The sequence below is a fragment of the Watersipora subatra genome, chromosome 1 (genome assembly GCF_963576615.1).
Source record: "Watersipora subatra chromosome 1, tzWatSuba1.1, whole genome shotgun sequence".
NCBI classification, from domain to species: Eukaryota; Metazoa; Bryozoa; class Gymnolaemata; order Cheilostomatida; family Watersiporidae; genus Watersipora; species Watersipora subatra.
This window is the reverse complement of record NC_088708.1, coordinates 72,138,980-72,161,189: the sequence shown is the minus strand read 5'-3', so window position 1 is coordinate 72,161,189 and position 22,210 is coordinate 72,138,980. Positions and strand designations below refer to the sequence as shown.

Below are 22,210 nucleotides of genomic sequence, written 5' to 3'. Positions count from 1 at the left end.
ATTGACTACAGCGAAGTATATACAGTGAATTAATAAACTAACAAACTTGTCAGTGAGGGTTGTTCCCTCTTTTTTCATTCATTTCTGATTTTACTTTACAATATATAGTTATTTTAGCAAAATACATTATTTTTCATTGTTTTAATTTTAATATTAATGCAACATTATCACAAACTTTATAAACGAACATTTCTACAAAGGGTAATAGTGCAGATAATTTTTTTCTATTTCGTGTTGCCTCCTCTTGTCATCGAACTTTCAAAAGTCTGAATCAAAGACCGGCCCTCGTAATAATGTTTCTGTTGTTTGCTTCTATGATCTAATCGGAATACAGTGTATATAGGTCTTCCGAATTTAGCAGCATTCCTATGACTATCATTTTACATGTACATTTATTCGACTTGTTCGACGATGATTGGAGTAATCTATGAGAATGATAATTTGAGTGGCTAAATAATTGTCGCGACGAACACAGTTTTTGCCTTTCGCGATTATCGCTCTGTAGCTGTTGCGTTGTCGGGTGTAGGCTTCCACTATTGAACTCGAGGAACGCTAGATACGTATATATATTCGTGTTCGGAGACAAAACATGTAAGTATTTATTAATAGTATTTGCTAATTGGCAGTATAATTACAACATATTTATATTTAGTAATTCTTCTCCACTTTACTGATCTAAAAGTTGTCTTATAACCACTTATCGGAAAGCTAGTGTCTAAAGATATGTCTTTAATGGCTTATCTTGATGCGCCGATATCGCCACCTTGGATACGTTTATGTACTTGCTTTTTATATCATCAGTTTGGTAACTCTTAAAATGTATATGTCAATCAATTTCATGTATCAACACGAACTTATTCATCATAGAGATACTGCAATACTATGATCAACCAGTTTTTTGTAATAGTTACAGGTTCTGACTAAATAGTGAAGTAATAATGAGATAACGATAGTGTGATACCTTTAGCATCTGATATCTAGTAATCTTATATGTTGGCAGCATAATGAGGGATTTACTTTAAGACTTATTTGTAATATCAATATGATTATGACGATTTGTAAAGCACATGTGTGGGATAGTTATGAAAAATATTTTATAACTGATGCGACCAACAAACGGCAACGACTACCTGTAGGTGATGTCGAGCGAAGAAACCTCTATAAACCTGAGTTGTTAAATCAACGTTGAGAAAGCCACATTAACTAGGCACTAAAACGATTAAAACTGTCACCATTGGAATAGATGTAAAAAAGTAAAAAATACAGTGCAGTGGTTTTTTATAACACTGCTGATCATCGCGAATAATAGACTGTATTATGCTTTTTAGCTTGATCTACTTGCCTTGGGAAGTTAAACAATTTTGTTAGGCTTGACCATCGATCACTAATGATGAAACTTTTAGCCACTCTGAGGATTGTGCGATAGGCCTAACATTGAAGTTTCTGCAACGACGATTGAAGCAGCAACGAACAACTTAGATAATGCACAGAGGGTTGTAATGAAAATCAAAAAAGCTTTGCGAATTTTTTAGAATAATAGAAAAAATATTAGATGTTTTTTGTATCTCTACCACATAATATGGCCAGCTATCATTCAGTGTGGTTGGTTGTCTACATAGTATGGGCAGCTCTCATGCAGTGTGGCTAATTGATCATATAATATGACCAGATTGCACACGGTGTGGTTGGTTGTTTGCATAATATGACCAGCTCTCACGCAGTGTAGTTGGTTGTTCACATGATATGATCAGCTTTCACGCAGTGTTTGTGGTTGTGCAGATAATATGACTAGCTTTCACATAGTGTAGTTGGTTGCCAACAAAGTATTGCCAGATTGCACGCAGTGTGGTTGGTTGTCCACATAATATGCCCAGCTCTCATGCAGTGTGTTCAGTTGTCTACATAATATGGCCAGCTTGAACGCAGTATGGTTGGTTGTTCATGTAATATGTAGTTCGGCCACCAACTGTGTATGTGTATATATACTTTTAGCACACAAGCATTTCTCGGTTTTACATATCAAACTTTTACTAAAAATAACTTATTAGCACAAGAGTCTGCGCTTATGTAGTCTGAACTAACATTGCACCATAGATGTTACATCTTTTACATTAAACTTGTAAATTTTCACACGAAAACATAAATGCAATATCATTGCATGTGCACCAGTTGCTAGCATCTCAAAGATTTCCTACCCGCTAACAATATTCTCTTGGTAGAAAATTGACCTCCAGTTGTTTACACGTGTTTCAACAACTTGTTTGTCATTTCATCTTTTGATCATGAACTCAATTACTGCATATAATTGAGATGATAAATGTACTTGAAGGTACCTAAACTCAAAAGTTATTGTCCTGCCAATGGTAAAATTGAAAAGCAAGTTCCAATTTGTAGCGCAAACGTATAATCATAGCTTTATCACATTTTAAATGCTCCATATTGCAGTCTATTGGTTTGGTTACAGCTTTGTTGGTTTTAAGTAAATCTGGGGCCCCCTCCTTGAGTGAGTTGACATTCAAATTATAGCTTTCATTGGTCATATTTTGTCTTCTAATTGTAGCCTATGTTGGACCTTCAGGTACAGGAAATGAAAGGTTATAAGACTTGGATTGAAAGCTCATGAATGGCGTATGTATATTTTGTTTCCATTTGTGAATATAACTCATTAGCAAAAGTGAATTCTATTTTCAATTAATTGTACTGATGTCCTAGTTACACCAACAGGGATTTTCCAAATCAGTTTGGTTTTTTATGAATTTTGTCATAGTTTGTATAAATCTTCTAAGAAATTGAAGTGAGGTTATTGTTGAATCCAAAATGAGGAAACGTCATCGGTTGCTGATGTTATTGCAAAATGAAGACTAGTGTGAAAGGACACATGTACTGGGAAATTTATTAACACAGCATTTCTTCAGTAAAAATATGAATTGAGTAAATTTTTTGACTAGCCGCAAGTTTGTACATTGTACTTGAATATGACAATTGGATAGTTAGGGTCTGTCAAAGCATTCAGAGACACTTCAACACAAGTGATGGTTTGAGGTTATTCGATTTTATTTTTTGTTTTAAAGTGGTGCTTAGTGGTTTGTGTGGTATCAATACGATTTTCATTATGATATCGTAGGTTTTGATGATAAATCAATTTTGTCTATGTTAAAATTGGAGTCTATTATTTATTACCAGGGAGCTGAGTATGGAGACTAGCGAACTAATCCTGTTTATTTAAACATCCTGGTTTAGTTGAAAATGTTTCTCCGTAGAAACTTTCATACAACGAACGTTCTGTTTCGACCTAAAAATTATCTTCTTTATTCTTTAGTTACAGTCTTGATGAAAGGAAGCATACTTAGGCCTACTTGGGTAAAACGTATTTTTCTTATCGTGTTTAGGTCAGCATGCTTACAGTTTGCCATTCTGATGCATGAGTTTACTGTTTAGAGTTAGCATTGTTTGCTAGTATACAAAGGTTTGAAGGAAGTCCAATGGATAGCAGTTCTGTCATTTGTAAAGTTGACCATATCATGGAATTATGGATTAGTTACCCATCACTAGGAAGTCTCAGGGGTTAATAATATACACCACTGCTGCCGTTTCTGTAATGATTGGTTTATTAGAAAGGAGTATTTCAAATTTTATGTTTTAAACTGTTTACAGTTCATCTCTCATCTGTTGCAACGGAGCGAGAATGAGATATGGCCAGAACCCAGGCAGATGTCTACTACTTTCAGTGTTATTCATAATCTGCCTTACTGGCTTGATGCTGCTCAATATACATCACACTGATCTCTCATCAGACACAGCTGAGCTAGGTAATGAGTCACTGTAGGCTCACCATATTGTGTTAGGTATTAGAGTACTGCCGACCCACTATATTCACTGATCTCTCACTATAGTCACTGATCTCTCACTATATTCACTGATCTCTCACTATAGTCACTGATCTCTCACTATAGTCACTGATCTCTCGCCAGACACAGCTGAGCTAGGTCACAAGTCACTGTAAACTCACCATGTTGTGTTAGGTATTAGTGTACTGCAGACCCGCTATATTCACTGATCTCTCACTATAGTCACTGATCTCTCGTCAGACACAGCTGAGCTAGGTAATGAGTCACTGTAAACTCACCATATTGTGTTAGGTATTAGAGTACTACAGACCCGCTATATTTTTGTCATATTGCATCCTTATACAAATTCTTGCTGAACTCACTAATTTTTTAGAAATGATTGTCACCTTTTAGTATATTACTAGTGCTCTGATGATAGCTGCATTTAGCATCAACAGTCTGGGTATAGATGTGTTAGTGTGTTGACCCCTTGTACTGGATACATAGCTGAACTACAGTGTGTTGAACCCTTGTACTGGATACATAGCTGAACTACAGTGTGTTGAACCCTTGTCCTGGGTACATAGCTGAACTACAGTGTGTTGAACCCTTGTCCTGGGTACATAGCTGAACTACAGTGTGTTGAACCCTTGTACTGGATACATAGCTGAACTACAGTGTGTTGAACCCTTGTACTGGATACATAGCTGAACTACAGTGTGTTGAACCCTTGTCCTGGGTACATGTACATGTATGTACTAGAACTACAATGAATGCGTTGAACTTTTGTACTGGTTAGGGCCTACATAGTTTAACTACAGTGAATGTGTTGAACCCTTGCACTGGGTACATGTATGTAGTCAAACTACAGTGAGTGTGTGTTGAACTGTCTTACAAACCCGAAAGCATTGCCACATCATAATTATTTAGTTTGAATCTATCAATATTAATTTTCATCATCTGTTCAGCCAGTAAATATATCATTTAGCACACATTTTGTATCCTAGCAATACAAAGGAGTTCCTCTATGACATTATAATGCATCATCCTTCTCAGTGTTGGCTGTTGGGTGGGTGTCATTGACTCATCTCGTCTCAACCGATATTTCTTTTTACTCATAACTTTTATGATTTTCGCACATGGCTGGGTTTGTGATTGACAAGCCAACTTTAGCATCCTTTCAGCTCGTTCACATCAAACCACGAATTTTTAATCATCAATATTGTGATGTCACGCAAGCTCGTGTATGTGCTCGTGTATGTGCTCGTGTATGTGCGGAGTCCTATAGGTCTGTCTCAACTCGGTTGTGGTGTGTCTGAGTTGATAGAAGAGACACTGCCAGCTAGTGCCACTGATTTTAATTAAATTCATGTATATTTTGAGTTTAATAAGAATATTGGTGTTGTCTCCAATTTTATGACCAATTTATGAATATGCAATGGGTTAGCATTGGAATTTTCTACCAATGACAATCATGCTGCGATGATAAGGCTGTATTTGTTTAGCACCTCCGTTGACTGAGGAATCATACAGCTATGGCATCGTCTTGGACTGTGGCAGCAGCGGCACAAGAGTGTACATTTACTTCTGGCCACCGCATTCAGGCGACAGTCATCAGCTGCTCGATATCGACCAGCTCAAGGACAAGGATGGCAAGCCTCTTTCTAAGAAGAAAACCCCAGGTCTGTCCATCGCATAACGTTTTTGTGAAGTGGTTAGCTCGGTCTAGTCTTTACCTGATCCATCACACGTTATAAAACTACTGTCCACTTTATTGACTATAGCCTTATATGAATTGAAATGCAGTTGAATTGACATAGATTATATGTTAAAAGCTATATATTTGTAATCATTATCACTTATAGATAGCTATTAACCATGGAAGTCATTGTTCACAACATTTAATTTCGCAGATTACTTTATTGTTCTCCGTGAGCATTTGCCACACAGCCTGAGGAGCGCAGTTACTTTATTTAGACCCGAGCCATACAATACTTACAACAAGTATATTCAACTTAGTATTGGTGGTCTTGCATCAAAACTTTCCCTCCTTTCCCACTATTATGAGCCTTTTAAGATATTCAAGCTTCTAAGCTATCAAAATTGTCTAATTAATTAATAAATAGCTAATTTTTTGAGTAAATATATTCAAAAATTACTTCTTTTGCAATAAGTTCTTAAACCATGACTTTATTGGAATTCCTATTAAGCTGTTGAAACGTTTATACTTGTATGACTTCATGAAAAATGGCCTAGTTTCACCTTCAGTTCTATCTCTATTATTTTGAATATTCACTCAAGTCTTAATGTAATTAAACTCATTCACCTTTAGAGCTCTATTGTATTCACTACTGTGTATGCATCATTTAATAGTCATTTATGACTACAATAAACAATGGCCGTATCTGCTAATATTAGCGAGTGCAAATTCATTAGTAAAGTCAGACAACTCCTCATATCAGGTTTTTTTAACTAGTTAATGGAAGACTATGAAAATGATCGGTCTTTTACAGTTGCTCGATTTTTGTGCAGAGGTTTTTCGCAGGTAACTTACTTAGCCTACATTGGGTTTGGCTATTTGGTTCTGGCATAGCTCACTACTAATATCTACCGTTTATATGTAAATGTTCCTTCTAGTATAAGGGAACCTTTGAATTGCAACTCCTTATTATATGTACTGATGTATGAGATTGGCTTTACCTTCTTTACACTTGTGCTTTCTACTAAGCACTGCGACTGCGTTTGCCATCACACCAAAGTCCCTAAACCCTTCATCTACCTGCCCTTACCTTCACATCAAAGTCCCTAAACCTTTTATATAAGTACCTGCCCTTGCCTTCATACCAAGATTCCTAAACCTTTTATATACCTGTCCTTGCCTTCATGCCAAGGTCTCTAAGCTTTTGATATACCTGTCATTGCCTTTATAACAAGGTCTCTAAGCTTTTCATATACTTGTCATTGCCTTTATAACAAGGTCTCTAAGCTTTTCATATACTTGTCATTGCCTTTATAACAAGGTTTCTAAGCTTTTCATATACCTATCATTGCCTTTATAACAAGGTTCTTAAGCCTTTTAAACACCTGACCTTGAGTTAGTGGTTTGTTCCAATAAACCAATATAAAGCTGTGAAATGTGGCTGGAAGAAGATGTTCAATCTCTGTCATTGCTTTTTACAGTTGTTCTCTTTTTCAATGAGAATGTCACAAAACTTCTGCTAGAATTAGAGAAATATTTTTATGATTGGCAAAATTTGTTTGCGAGAACCATTGTCTACAAATGGCTTGCATTTTATTGCTAAAACATTGTTTTAGGAAAATATCTTTGGTTAGTTTGTGTTAATTCGCTTTTCTTTCTCTTTGATTGCTATTAGCTACACTATGAACCTATTATATAATTTTCAGTGGTTTGTAGTAGTCAGCTCCTTTGTAGGTGAGATCAAAATGAAACAATTCATAACTTCTGAATGCTTATAAATTGATACTGATGTGAACATAGTTATACTTTTTATGAAAGTAGTCCGGTAAATGTTACCTCTATGAAATTAGAATTCTCCGCAATTATTAAGCAATTCCACTACATCTATTTACCTGGTTTTTGTGTAGTTGGTTTTATGAACATTCTACATGTCAATGCCTTCATCAATAATAAATGTTAAGAATTATTATTTTTTTCACCTGTATGAAGAAATAAAAAGGAAAAACATAAAATGCCACTTAATAGACTTTCCATACATGAGCAAAGCGGGGCATTGTAATATTTCTGTAAGGCAGTGTAATACTTCTGTAAGACAGTGTAATACTTCTGTAAGGCAGTGTAATATTTCTGTAGGGCGGCGTAATACTTTTGTAGGCAGCGTAATACTTCTGTAGGGCAGCTTGTAATACTTCTGTAGAGCAGTGTAATACTTCTGTAAGGCAGTGTAATACTTCTGTAGGGCAGTGTAAAAGGGTGGTCACACGAGAGCCGAAACGAACTAAACGACGCAAAACGACGTCGGTGTCAGTTAAAAAACTGTTCGGCCCAAGACATTTCTGGCCGAAACGAACCATTTCGGTCCTGCTCGAAATTTCGTGGCCGAACCTCAGCTCTTATTGGCTGGTTAAAATTCTAGCGAGCAGACGTCACATTTTTCCTTACGTGTGTGAGCAAAGTTAAAAAAGAAATGAGACCATCTTTTTATTTCGTTAATTAAACAACATGAAGCAACTTACGACAAGGCTCACCCAGACTTGTGATTGTGTTTCATAAACATAAGATGTTGCACTTATGTTTTGCATAAATGTAAGAGAATGGTTGTGGTTTTCCTTCGTGTAGAATAGAAGTAATGTGTCATACTCATCCTGATGAAGAATCGCTGACTGATTTATTTATGTAAAACCACAGTACTATGATAAAGACTGTTTTTGTTTGTTATGTACTCAGCATAGAAAAACATTCATACATGTATGTTAGCAAAAAATATAATTTTGTTGATGGGAAAGGTTGGCAAAATCTTTGTATCGAGTGATTTATTTTGAGCAACTGAACGATCTTCTGATAAATCTGCTGCGTAATTATAATTATTAATTGTTCCTCAAAGGTTTTTTGTTTACAATAGAAATATTTAGCTCAAATACATAAAAGCTACCAATGTAGCGTATCCTATCTCCATGCGTATGATATCTAGGAAGCAAAGTGACTTCGGATGCCGTGTGACATGTGGCTTAACCGAACCGAAGTAAAACCACCTCCGAACCAAACTTAAGTCGGTTCGGCCATCGCGTGACCACGGTTTAATACTTCTGCAGGGCAGTGTAATACTTGTGTAATTCAAATGAATGTTTCGGCGCGCGTGCCAACTTGCAAGTTTTCATGAGTGGAGATGTTTCATTTTTTCTTCTCAATGTAAGTCTAAACACTGAATCGCACTCACCTGTGATTAACTAAAGCGTAGAGACTTGTAAATCAAGTTTTATAAGAAACGTGTAGGTGCTTGTAATGCTAATAAGGTGAACTTTCCAAGTCAACAAACATGTTGTCAGTTAGAAAGCGAAACTCTGCGAGCTCATGAAGTCACATACGAAGTCACACACAATCTCATATCTAAAAATACATTTTAAGCCAAGCGATGCGAAAACGCACTTAAGATCATTAGATGGTGTTCTATGTATCCATCAGTTGGTACTGATAAGTTTTCATCATACTAGAGTTTAGGTGGTTTCAACTGTGATCCTGTCATCAGTTGAAAAAGAAGCAAATTATTCTGATCTATTTTTGGGGTGTAAGAAAGACCTAATCTATATCATCAACTCAACGTTAGAGCTGTGTGTTATGTAATTATGGAAATTCATAAACCTTGTTTTAACTCCCTTATTTATTTGCAGTTTTAATTGCAATTATCAAACTGAGCATGTTATAGAACATTCGACTGTAAATTTGTGTTACTATCCTGTGTACAGCAATCATTTGACTGTAAACTTGTGTTACTATCCTGTGTACAGCAATCATTTGACTGTAAACTTGTGTTACTATCCTATGTATAGCAACCATTTGACTGTAAACTTGTGTTACTACCCTGTGTACAGCAATCATTTGACTGTAAACTTGTGTTACTATCCTGTGTACAGCGATCATTTGACTGTAAACTTGTGTTACTATCCTGTGTACAGCAATCATTTGCATGCTTCTAATTGTTACTTTCTAGGTGATATACATGTAAAAATGGCTGCTTCTTCAAATTTACAATATTCCCCATAGTTTCTAGCCAAAAGAAAAAAAATTCTTGACCCTCAACAGCAGTTGTATATCTCTCCAGTCACCGTCATCATGCACAGATGTTGCTTGCAATAGCTTGTCCCACGACCAAACGAGCGGATGTGAAGTTTGGGAGTTTTTATGATAATTGCACGTGCACACAACTTACGAAAATTATTCATCAACAATGAGACGAACCCTTGTATCAAAATTTCATCAACAAATTTAACCATCGTTTTGTAGATTAGTTAAAGTATAATAACGATACAAAAAACATATAGGCCTACTTAAATATGTTACCAAGTCTTTGTAAATTATCGAAATTTTCTTAAAACTTACCCATCTGATCGGATTATACACAAATAGACAGATTTATTTGGACGAAAATCGTTATTAAAACTTGCTAAGCCTCACTTTTTTCAAAGTTAAGACCCGAAATTGAAACGCCGAGCGACAGGGAATAGAACAATTAAGTCGTGCGCATTTGACGAAAAAAACCGTGCACATTTCACCAGTCTATAGGATTGTCGAAGGTTTCTGTAATTACCGGAGGAGTACTGAAATCGTTTCATTTCAGTAAAGGAAATGACGATATTTTTTTCTAGCGATTCTTATGAGATTACGATATTTAATTATAAGTTTGGATATTCTTCTTGATATTGTTAGCTATGACGTTTTGAAATGTAAACAAAATTGTGCATTGGTTTTCTATTATTACTGTATTACTATTACTAAGTTTGTGATATTCTTTTTGATATTGTTAGCTATGACGTTTTTAAATGTAAACAAAATTGTTCATTGGTTTTCTATTATTACTGTATTACTATATTAATTATATTGGTTGATCTAATAATATCATTGCATTTTACTTCTAATACTAGCTGCATTACCCGTCTACAATAGCAGATTCACGGGCAGCATAAGGTTTATTGAGAGTTGTCTTTCATACGGTAAAACAACTCCAAATATGCAGTCACATCTCCCTCTTTCCCTTTCTCCCTCTCTCCGTCTCTCCCCTCTCTCTCCCTCCCTCTTTCTCTCCCTCTCTCTCCCCCTCTCGCTCTCCCTCTTTCCCCTCTCTCCGTCTCTCCCCTCTCTCTCTCCCTCCCTCTTTCTCTCCCTCTCTCTCTCCCCCCTCTCCCTCTCTCTCTCCTTCGCTCCCTCTCTCCCTCTTTCCCCTCTCTCCGTCTCTCTCTCTCCTTCTCTCCCCCTTTCCCCTCTCTCCCTCTTTCCCCTCTCTCCGTCTCTCCCCTCTCTCTTCCTCTCTCTCTCTCCCCCCCTCTCCTCCTCGCTCTCCCTCTCTCTCTCCTTCTCTCCCTCTTTCCCATCTCTCGGTCTCTCCCCTCTCTCCCTCTCTCTCCCCTTCTCTCCCTCTCTCTCTCCCTCTCTCTCTCCCCCCCTCTCCTCCTCGCTCTCCCTCTCTCTCCCCTTCTCTCTCTCTCTCTCTCCCTCTCTCCCCCCTCTCCTCCTCGCTCTCCCTCTCTCTTTCTTTCCCTCTCTCTCTCCCTCTCTCTCTCTCTCTCTCTCTCTTAGTTCAACGCAACACATGCGGATAGACAACATTTTTGGTTTTTCTGTCGGGCGTATGAAGAAACAGTTTCCGGCGTGTGCCTACTTTTGAGCAGGCGACGTATAGCTGGTCATGGCTGATGCAGGGTGACAGTAAGTCGATAGCAGCTGCTCTCTTTCTTTTCACAATAGCGTATCGCAACCCTCGGAGTACTCGTGAAAGTTCTGTAATAGTAAGTTACAGTAGGCCTACTCGTAGCTGGAAAAAAATTAGTAACTCGGCTGCTGAAGGAAATGAACATGACCCACTATCACGAACAGCGGCAAATCCAACGTTATTAAGTAGTGGAAATGTGGCAATTCATAGACAATACAACATCGTATAAGAAACACTCACCTTTTTGATGTGGAAATTTAGTAGGTGAGAAATGCGTTTTTCCATTGGCTCCAAGAAACAAACGTTTACGTGACCTTCTCGGTACACGTTGGCAGTAAATATTAATTGCATGTAAATAACTATTCGTTAATTTATTTTATTTAATGAATAGTACATTTGTATAGCTGTATAGACACCTTTGTATAGGCCGCAGAACTCAGGAAAGGTGCTTTTAATACGGCAGAAAATTTGCCATTTAAAAAGCGTGCTAACCGGGGATTTCGGTTAATGCGCTCGAGCGGTGAAAGAAAAACAACAGAATCGCCACACATTTATATAAGCCGCTTAGCTCAAATCGTCAGAGAAAAGTAGCGGCTAATAGTCCATATTACGAAATTACGATATTACGATAATTAGTACTCATATTAATTCGGTTGGCTTCGTTCGACCGAATGGAAAAAGAAAGACCGCTCTATAATTTATTTACCGTTACTACACATATTACCTAATTCAGTTTGCTTCGTACGACCGAAAATCGTACGACGATAAAAGGAAAGACCACTCTATAAGGCGGACAATCAATCAGATACACAGACAACGATTGCCGTTTATATAGTAGATAGAGAACAGCGTTTTTCTAGTGGTTGCAAGAAACAAATGTTCACATGACCTTCCCGGTACACGTTGGCAGTAAATATTAATTAGATGTAATTTACTACTCATTAATTTATTTATAGAGTAGTAAATTTTATTTAATTCACTACTAATATTTACTACTAATTTAATTTTACTACTTACTCATACCTATTAATTAAGTATGCTTCGTACAATCAAATCGAAAAAAAACACCGCCATATAAGTTATTTATACTGCTCATATTTGGGAGTTATCGGTGACTCAATATATCGAGAAGACAACTCATACTATTAGCTTATCAGTATTTATCGTCCATCCTACGATGAATAGCAGGTTACGTATTATAATAGAGGCGTGTACTAACCGGAGATTCCCGTTAATGCGCCCTAGCGGCGAAAAAAACCACAGAATAGACACGCCCTTATATAAAAGTAGCGGCTAATAGTCGAAAAAGTACGGTACTCTATAAAGCAGACAGATAGACAGACAGATAGACAACGATTGCCGTTTATATAGTAGATTGCATTTCTCCTATTGCAGGGGGAGAGATATAAACATATAATCTTTTCCTTTTATTATTGCTGTTTGTCATGACCAAACACTTTTTTAAATAGATTTTCTAAAAATCTATATAAATATCACTTCTTGATGTTGTTAGCTATGACGTTTTGAAATGTAAACAAAATTGTGCATTGGTTTTATATTATTACTATATTAATAATATTGGTTATTCTAATAATATCAGTGCATTTTACTTCTAATATTGGCCAATATTGCATTTCTCCTATTGCAGGGGGAGAGATATAAACATATAATCTTTTCCTTTCATTATTGCTGTTTGTTGTATATAATAACACCCACACCCAGTACATTACAGCTACCATTGCAGTTATCCTATTGCACAGCAGTGCCATTTGACTGCTAATATTGCATTTCTCAACCATCAGTACCCTTTCTTTTTTCCAATATCACTTTGGTCGTGGGCTGTATGACAGTGGAATTTCTAGTGTTACAAATGTCGATGAATCACGGACAGACACCAAATTGACCTTCATGTTCCATACATAGCATTTGACAAGTAGCGTACTCGTATAACAGATGCTGACCACATAATGTCTGTAGTTTGAATAATTCAAAGGTTATGTGACTCCTCACTAGTTGAACATATAAGTTGTTTCAGTTCAAACTCTGTGTGCAGGTCTTTCTACGTTTCACACGAATACTAGCAACGCTGCTGAGTATCTGATACCGCTGCTTAAGTTCGCTGCTGATGTTATCCCTAACAAGAAACACAGCAGCACTCCTCTATACATCCTAGCTACAGCTGGCATGAGACTTATTCCTAAACAGTGAGTATGAAGTATTGTCAGCCATTGCTAGAGTTGAACTGTTGTGTGTAATGGCCAATGAGACATGGGCCAATGAGACACGTTGTTTCACTAGACGCGCTATTTCATGGGCCAATGAGACGCGTTGTTTCACTAGACTGCTGTACGGTGTGAGTACGTTTTCTATAATCATCAATAATTATGATTAAGAATTATGGTTACAGCACATAAATTACATAATTTTTTTATTGTATATTTCAATACATCAGTCTTGGCTTTCGAATGAGCTATTGTTTGCCATGGTGAGACAGACATTGGTTGGTGTTTATAGGATTCCCCTAGAGCTCTACCGCGAAAAGGTTTACTGGCATAGTCTCGAAAATTGTGACGTCACAATTCTCATATTCGTTGTTGTGTGCTCTTACCGCTTATTTATCAACTACGAAAGTGACGATAATGACGCTAGTGGCAGGCGAAGGTAGGACAACTCCAGAGAACGAATGAATATGACAAAGGAATCAGTGGCATTAGTTCTCCATGTACATAATATTTCTATGATAAGTACCTCAGACTCCAAGAACCATACTATATTAATGGGATGTTAAGGGTGACGACTGAGACTAATTAATTTCAAGCATTGCGTGATCTCGCGAAAGTGCGATTGACATTTAGTCCTAGGGCCACGCAACCCAACCGCAGGTCATAATTTAATCGATGTTATTTCATTACCTTTATCAACGACAGTACATCTATTGAAGCATAATTAACCCAGAACATGTGTTTGTATTGGTCTGGCGTTAGCACGATCGCGGGCATTGTTGATTATCTAGAATCTTAGTTTATTATTAGTGCTCTTCGGGTTTAACAGCACCGATTGTCACAGAAAAACGCAGCCGCAATGGCAGCGAAAGGGATCGACGACATAAGGCTAAATGAGAATTATGACGCCACATTTTGAGTACCTGAACCAAGTGTTTTTTTTTGCAGGACGTACTTTTGACATCCCGTTTTTCATAGCTCTATTATTCTTTGTGTATTGAATATAGGCTCATTCGAAAGCCAAGACTCTGATGTATTGAAAGATATAATAAAAAAATTATGTAATTTATGTGCTTTAAGAATTGTTCCAATTGTTTGAGTTAGCTCTCAGCTTAACTTTATGGCTTTTTGCCACAGTTCTTCTATTGGGATTGAGCAGTGTAAAGGTAACCTTATTATCGCGAAACAGCTCTCAGCCTAAGAGCAGACGAATGCTCTAATTTCTTGGTTGCCTTTAACTATTGGTGGGAGGCTTTGTGGTAGGCTGGTTAATTTCATGATGAATTTTCAAGCATTCTCTAACGCATCAGTTATTTGCATGGTACTACAAGTAGAAATGTTATTCTGCATGTCTGTTTATTTTTGTCTGTTTCTGACGCAAACTTACCCAACAGGGATGCTTTTATGTTTACCAGTAAATTATTGTTCTTATGCTCAGGAGTCACATCTGTTTTCTCCCCATCAGCCTTCTGTTTGGCCAGCGTTGTCATACTATGACCCCTCTAGAGGACCTTTGTCTGTAGGTCTGCAGACGAGATCCTTGATGACATTACTAGGGATATTCCTAAGTGGTTCGAATTTCAGTTTGAGCGCAGTCATGCTGAGGTTATACCCGGTAAAACAGAAGGAATGTATGCATGGATCTCTCTCAACTATATGCTTGGCAGACTTCCTCACGGTAGGACTACATTTAAACACTGCTCACCCCTTGGTTATAGCACAGTCTTTACTCCATAAATGGTGTCCAGTGAGCCTTCTCTCGGGTTTCTCTACTATTATACCTTATTTTGGTTCAGGCTCTGAGCATTTATCGCTGCTAGACACTTGATTTGATGACAGCTTGTAATTCTCCATTCCTAAAAGGACAAAGCATCTATCATTGTATCCATTATATTCACTTTTGTCCACTCACCTTTCATGCTATGTTTGCCATGTTTACTGTTTTCTTAGCTACTCTAGTGCTTGTTATTGAGTGTTTCTTTGCTTATGACCGCTTTTGAACACCATTTTTTATGATTTAGGCAGCTAATTTAAACCAAATTGTCTGATCAGGCTTGGTCCAATGTGAGACTGTAATTTAGCCTTGAATTCATGCCTTTATGCTACATATAGCTGTAAGCATTAACTGTGTATGTATGTGTTTCCATGATCAGGTGGTCACGCTAGCACAGAAATATCGAGGCAATCTCGACAGCCCACTGTTGGAGTGATTGATATGGGGGGTGGATCTCTTCAGATTGCATTTGAGGTTGAAAAGGTAAAAATGTTATTTATCCCTTATTATCTGCATGCATGACATCATTCATTTTCATCATTTAACAGGCTTTGTCACCTGCCAACTCTTTCTAACAAGCTTCATGTCACCTGCCAACTCTTTCTAACAGGCTTTATATCACCTGCCAACTCTTTCTAACAGGCTTTATGTCACCTGCCAACTCTAACTAATAAGCTTCATGTCACCTGCCAACTCTTTCTAACAGGCTTTATGTCACCTGCCAACTATTTCTAACAGGCTTTATGTCACCTGCCAACTCTTTCTAACAGGCTTTATGTCACCTGCCAACTCTTTCTAACAAGCTTCATGTCACCTGCCAACTCTTTCTAACAGGCTTTATGTCACCTGCCAACTCTTTCTAACAGGCTTCATGTCACCCTACCAACTCTTTCTAACAAGCTTCATGTCACCTGCCAACTCTTTCTAACAGGCTTTATGTCATCTGCCAACTCTTTCTTACAGGCTTTATGTCACCTGCCAACCATTTCTAACAGGCTTTAGATCACCTACTAACTCTTTCTAACAGGCTTCATGTCACCTGCCAACTCTGGCAAAAACTGAGTCTGTTGTAGTTTACTATTTGCCTAGAAGGTACATCTGTAGCAATAATCTTTTTTGTTGTTGCTAGAATGGATGGTTTTTGGTTTATTTTTAAGCTGCTTGTTTATGTCAGGAAACATTATCTCTGACATTCTATTCAATTTTAGCTTTATTGGGAGCTAATGAGCAAATTTTGTTACCGTCGTCAAATAGTTTTGATTTGTCTAGTCCTTTCACTGATGTCGCTTATTCATTTTTCTATCTGTCTGTAGTCCAAGCTTAAGAACAAGGAAAAGCTGGTGACATTCAGTCTTGGTAGTGCAGACAATGACCCATTTCATACCTACAGCCTGTATGTCACAACATTCTTGGGCTTTGGAGCCAACTCCGCCATGGCTAGATACAGGCAGGGCATGGTCAGCAGGTATGACTATTAGCTTTGGTTGTATAATTGTTTCATTCTTAGTTCCTCTTCTTAATTATAGCATTATATTGCACATTGGTATAATGCGGTGGAACCCCCCCCCCCACTCGCCATATAACATTCATTTGTTCTGGTATTGGGATTGTAAGACGAAAATATCTTATAAAGGAGTATAGGAACTGATAGTAATTATCCAATGCAAACACAACTGGTAAAATAACATCAAAATTTTATATATATGTACTGTACATATTAAAAATTAGTAACAAAGTGGTATATTAACCTTAGTAACTCCTAGTTAGTGGTTACAATCTGCAATAAAATTTAATATTATTATGTACAGTGCACACTGTATGGAGTTCTGACCTTCAAGACAGACATTTAACATATACTTTGAAATTAACTTAAATAAATTTAGCATACTAAATATACACACTTGAAGCTATTGTTTCACTCGCACAAGATCAAGCCTTTACGAAACATGAAGAATGCTGAACTGCGAGAGAGCATCGTATCTCTTTCAGGCGTCGTGGAAGGGATTTCGGCAAGCAGCGTATCAGCATCTTCATGACTCCGATGTATGCAGCACACCGATTGCCAAATTTAAATTTCGAGAGACATTTTCACATTTTTGTTGTTGTCATATGGCGAGGAAAATTCCATAATGAGAGGCTGGAAAAACATTGTGTTCCACATTGTAAGGCACAACAGCTGTAAGATAGGAATGGCCATAACCCGGGGTCTACTATATGGACTGCAGCTTGCGTGTCCTTATAAATTCCATGCTTGATCATTTAAGTTCTTCCTTTGTTGTTTACTATTGCAGCTGTTTATAGTTGGTCATAGACTATACTGACTCGTTTTTCATTTTCACAAGTTTGTTTGACAACAAATAGCTCTACAATTTGTTTTTATCTTAAGACTAACCGAATTCTTGGCGTTGCATGTGTAATAAAATAATTACCCAATGAATTTGAGTAACATACCTGGTAAGCTAGTAACTTAAGCTAGTAACATAAGCTAGTAACTTAAGCTAGTAACATAAGCTAGTAACATAAGCTAGTAACTTAAGCTAGTAACTTAAGCTAGTCTAAATCTTTACCATAATAATAGTCATGATGCCAGCTTGATGTTACACGTAAGGACGTTACGCCTAAGGTCAAGCTGGCCAATAGTATTTCTGCAAGCGCTGCATAAGTATGTGCCCTATTATTTCATAGTATGGCAAGGACATCATAGTGTATTGGGTTAGCTCACCAGTTTGCATACTTGGAGGTTCTGAGTTCAAATCCAGTGCAAAGCGGATTGTTCATTCCTAAAACTTTATCGCTATAACCGGACAGACGAACGACAGACAAACGCAGAAGTTTGTATATATAAATTTTAAATCTAGCATATAGCCGATTTGTTAATGGCTTATCTCCACTTTAGTTTCCTTTGTTAGGGTGTTTTATGATTTTATTTGCATTTTTTGATCTAATTTTCCTTTTTGGGGCACAGGAGCAGTGTAACTCGTGTGAAGGACAACTGCCTGGCACTAGACTCGACTGAGCATGTTGAACACGAGGGAAAACAGTACACACTTGAAGGCACTGGCAATGTGACTGCGTGTATGCTTGATATCAGATATCTCCTCAACCAAACCGAGAAATGCAGCATCAAACCGTGCTCACTCAATGGCGTATACCAGCCCTCTATTTCATCAAGCGCTAACTTCTATGGTATATCTGAATACTGGTACTCGACTTATGATGTGCTCGGTCTCCAGGGACAGTATGAGTCACAGAAACTGCTCACAGAGGCACAGGTGAAACATCAACATTCTTGCCCTGACAATATTAACAATCGTTAAAAACAAAATCTTCATTAAACTGTACTAGGCATTTAAAAATTGGTAAGTTCTAGTGTTCATCGCTAGCATGACACTAGTGACATAATTTGTGGTAAAAATAGTGAAGAGGATCATCGCCAATATATGTTTCAGCAAGTCAATTTCTGTGCAATTTGTTTGTTGGATTGGTTTATACTCATCCTATCAGTTGTAGGAATGCCAACAGTATTTTTCTCGCATAGCTAACCACCGTAACACGCTACTTTTTCATTTTGTAAAAACGTAACGGACAATATAAATACATCTACCACCAGAGTTTTGGGTATACTATGAAATGCTTAATGGTTTTTGTAAGTTTGTAAACATGGACCAATTCCATGCAAATGTGATTTACAAGCTTTGATATTGTAAGACTACGGTTATAGATAGTTTTTGTAGGAAGTTATCTTTTCTTTCCATACTAATAGTATTGCTACTTTGTGTTACTGATTTTAGAACTATTGCGGAACTCATTGGGCAGAAAACATGAAAAAATATAAAGACAATCAGTACCCACATGCTGACATGGAGCGAATGAGGTATGCAACTTCCTAGCCTCACTGCCCTATCTAGCAATCATTCTATTTAGCAATGATTTGATAGAACGAAACTATCAATTTAGCATTCATTCTTTTAATTGCTAAGACATGCAGAATGAACATATAAGCAAGCTAGATTAGGTTTTATGTGTATGCTTTGGGGTAGGGTAATCCTTACCCTATTATCTCTGTTATGTTGTTGCAGGGTGGAGTGTTTCAAAGTATCATGGATAATGACTGTATTCCATGAAGGACTCCATTTTTCCAAAAGATTTGAAAATTTTTTGCCAGTAAATGAAATTGGAGGAGAGGAAGTGCAGTGGTCTCTAGGAGCGTTAATCCATAAGACGAGGCACCTCGCAGCTAAGTGAGTCATATTATATATTATGCTATACTTATATTACTGGTCTCAATACAGTAATACCTTGAGATGCATTCCGGGACCGAGCTTGTATGTCAAATCATTCGTATCTCACATCAGTTTTTTCTTTATAAAATAACTAAATATGAATTCATATGTTCCCACCCTCTGAAGAAAAACACACAAAAACACATATTACAATGGAAAACCATGTTTTTTAGTGTTATAATTAACTGCCTATGCTCACAAAATAATAAATGCCTATCTCTTGGTTATGATCTGCAATAAAATATAACATTACTGTATACAGTGCTGTATGGAGTGCTTACTTTAAGACAGACGGCAGCGTCTAACAGCGGTGTGAGAGAGACTTTACAGCAATATGTTTGGTATACTACACTTTTATGTTGCGTAACATAAGATAAACTTTAAGTTTAACTTAATGAACTTGGCTTACATGTACACACTTGAAAGTAAGTTTCAATCTTACTCTAAACTTAATACTAATTTCGTTTTTTTCAGCTTGACTTTTTTTGCCTTGCTTTTAGATTCGCTTTTACCTTCACTTTTAGCCGACCTTGTTAAATCCTTTTTGATCCGATGAGGAAGACCAAGCGACGCCGATCTCATAAGCCACCTCTCACATAATCGACCGCCTAGCGGCCGAATCAGGAACTGTCTCGTTTGCTCGAATCTCAAATTTGTCTCGTATCTCACCGCAAAAATTTGCTTGTATCTCAAATTTTTCGGATGTTGGAACACTCTTATCTCAAAGTATTACTGTATGCCCTTTACCTTACCCATATTACTGTGTATATTTTACGCTGGCAGCTATAAGCACAACTACCGCATTTAAACTCCTAGCGGTTGGTGTGCTCTTTTAATCAGCTGATTTATATTCATGGTTAAGAAGACTCTGACACACTACAGGGCTCTGACACACTACAGGGCTCGAATGTGACTAGTGGTTTCCCTGCTTCTACACCAGCTCTTCACTTTTGCTTCTATCTCATGCACAAATTATTTCCAGCTTCACCTAGCTTTATGGCTAGAAATTTACACGTAGAGACAACTATATTCCTTTTAAACTCTTCTTTGAGACTTTGAGGCAGTGATGAGCGATGTTAGTTAAAAAGGTCTACACTTACAATACACTTACAATGGTTTGAGTTGTCTGCTCTTGGATATGGCCGGCGATGTTTATAGCTTATCTAAATCAGACTAATCTTTGATTCCCAGTTAGGTGCTCATCGTCTGTCACCAATCAAATCTATTAACTGATGGCTTACATGTGGTGTCATTTGTAGACAAATACAGTGGAGTACTCATCACATCTCCAACAGATCGTCTTTCGACAGTGTCTCCCACATCATACGACCTTATGGTCTCGCTTTTTGTTTCTTCATTGTTATAGGGGCCATAATCATCTACCTTAAAAAAATGAATGTCGGTTCCAAGCTAAAGCCGGTGCCATCTATGAGTGACTTTATGACGAGTGCCGATCAAGTGGAGCAAGGGCTCATCGTGGAAAAACGCTATTACCCTTAAATATTAACTTCTGTTCCTCTCTCAACTCTAATTATCTCTCAAATGTAACAGTCTTATTTGTTGATGTCTCACTTTGGAAAAGATATAAGCTGTTTCAATGGTTTTTTACCTACAAGCATGCTTACTTGGCCTTCTTTAGCCATCTCCTATTTATCTTTAGCAATGATTAGCATTGATATTTGATATATGCAAGAATTTGGATTTTGTTAAGTTTTTGTTTGTCAGTTTTACCATTTAAACAGATAGAAGATGAGCTTGATTTTCCACTTTCAGTTTTCATTTTGTGTGCAGACAGAAAGTACTTTTATTCTCTCAAAATCTGTCTCTGATCTCAATGAACACCTGGCATTGCTGCTGCCAATTGGCCCAAAATCTGGTCTAATTTCTATCAAATCTTAAAGACGCAATACCTTTTTATGCCAGAAAAAATACTTTCTGTGATGCTATTTATCCTGTATTCTCAATTATCATTTGATGTTGTGTTTTTATCTGGTGACCAGTTATTTTCAAACAGTGATGCAGTTTATATTTTTTGTGCTACATCTATGGTATAACGCAAGATGATTGTCTATTGATGGTTTAAACTTGTGAGTCTATCAATCTTAGCATACCCATCATACCCACGATTCTTTTCTTTCTACTCAACCATTAACTAGTTTAGCTCGCTTACTAAAATTTATTTCTATATATAGATCATAGTCAAATGATTAACTCTTTTACAATCTTTGGATGGAGCTAATCGTGGTGCTGTCCATATGTTGGCAGCATTTATTTTGCTCCGTTTCTATATGATCACATGGCTATAGTGTACAGTTTAGAACTATCTTGTATCTTGTTCCACCTACTTCTGCTGGTGCACTTAATTACCACATTGATATTTTAACATTATCACGATTGCATCTGTCCCCATACTGTCCTGTACATCATTTGGCTAGACAGGTTTTTGATAATTAAAATTTAATTAATAATGTTGTAGAATGCATTTGTGTTTAATGGGCAGGAAATTTATTTGCTGATTATGCAGTTTTTGACATCTTTTTCAGCAGCTATATTCTAAGATTGTCGCTCATAATCTTTTGAACATTCATTGCAAATGAGTTATATTTTATCTGTTATTCTGTTCTGCATTTAATTGTGTGCTAATCAGTTGGCGTGTTATTGCGATTAGATTATCAATCAATCTACGTCAGCTAGCTTGAAA

The 22,210-nt window shown here is 37.1% G+C and overlaps 1 protein-coding gene across 2 annotated transcripts; it reads left to right on the top strand.

The window, feature by feature from the left end:
• The first annotated feature begins 490 nt into the window (after positions 1-490).
• On the top strand, positions 491-22,210 carry LOC137398337 (ectonucleoside triphosphate diphosphohydrolase 7-like). Of its 2 annotated transcripts, XM_068084447.1 has the most exons (12): positions 491-591; positions 2,561-2,628; positions 3,655-3,809; positions 5,333-5,509; positions 13,284-13,434; positions 14,976-15,130; positions 15,606-15,709; positions 16,540-16,691; positions 18,192-18,498; positions 19,018-19,100; positions 19,306-19,467; positions 20,769-22,210. In XM_068084447.1, the coding sequence occupies exons 2-12, from the start codon at positions 2,624-2,626 to the stop codon at positions 21,007-21,009; spliced, it is 1,692 nt and encodes a 563-aa protein (XP_067940548.1). In that variant the 5' UTR covers positions 491-591; positions 2,561-2,623; the 3' UTR covers positions 21,010-22,210. The 2 variants fall into 2 exon arrangements, with proteins under 2 accessions (XP_067940548.1, XP_067940553.1); XM_068084452.1 differs by lacking the exons at positions 491-591; positions 2,561-2,628 and adding an exon at positions 3,250-3,360.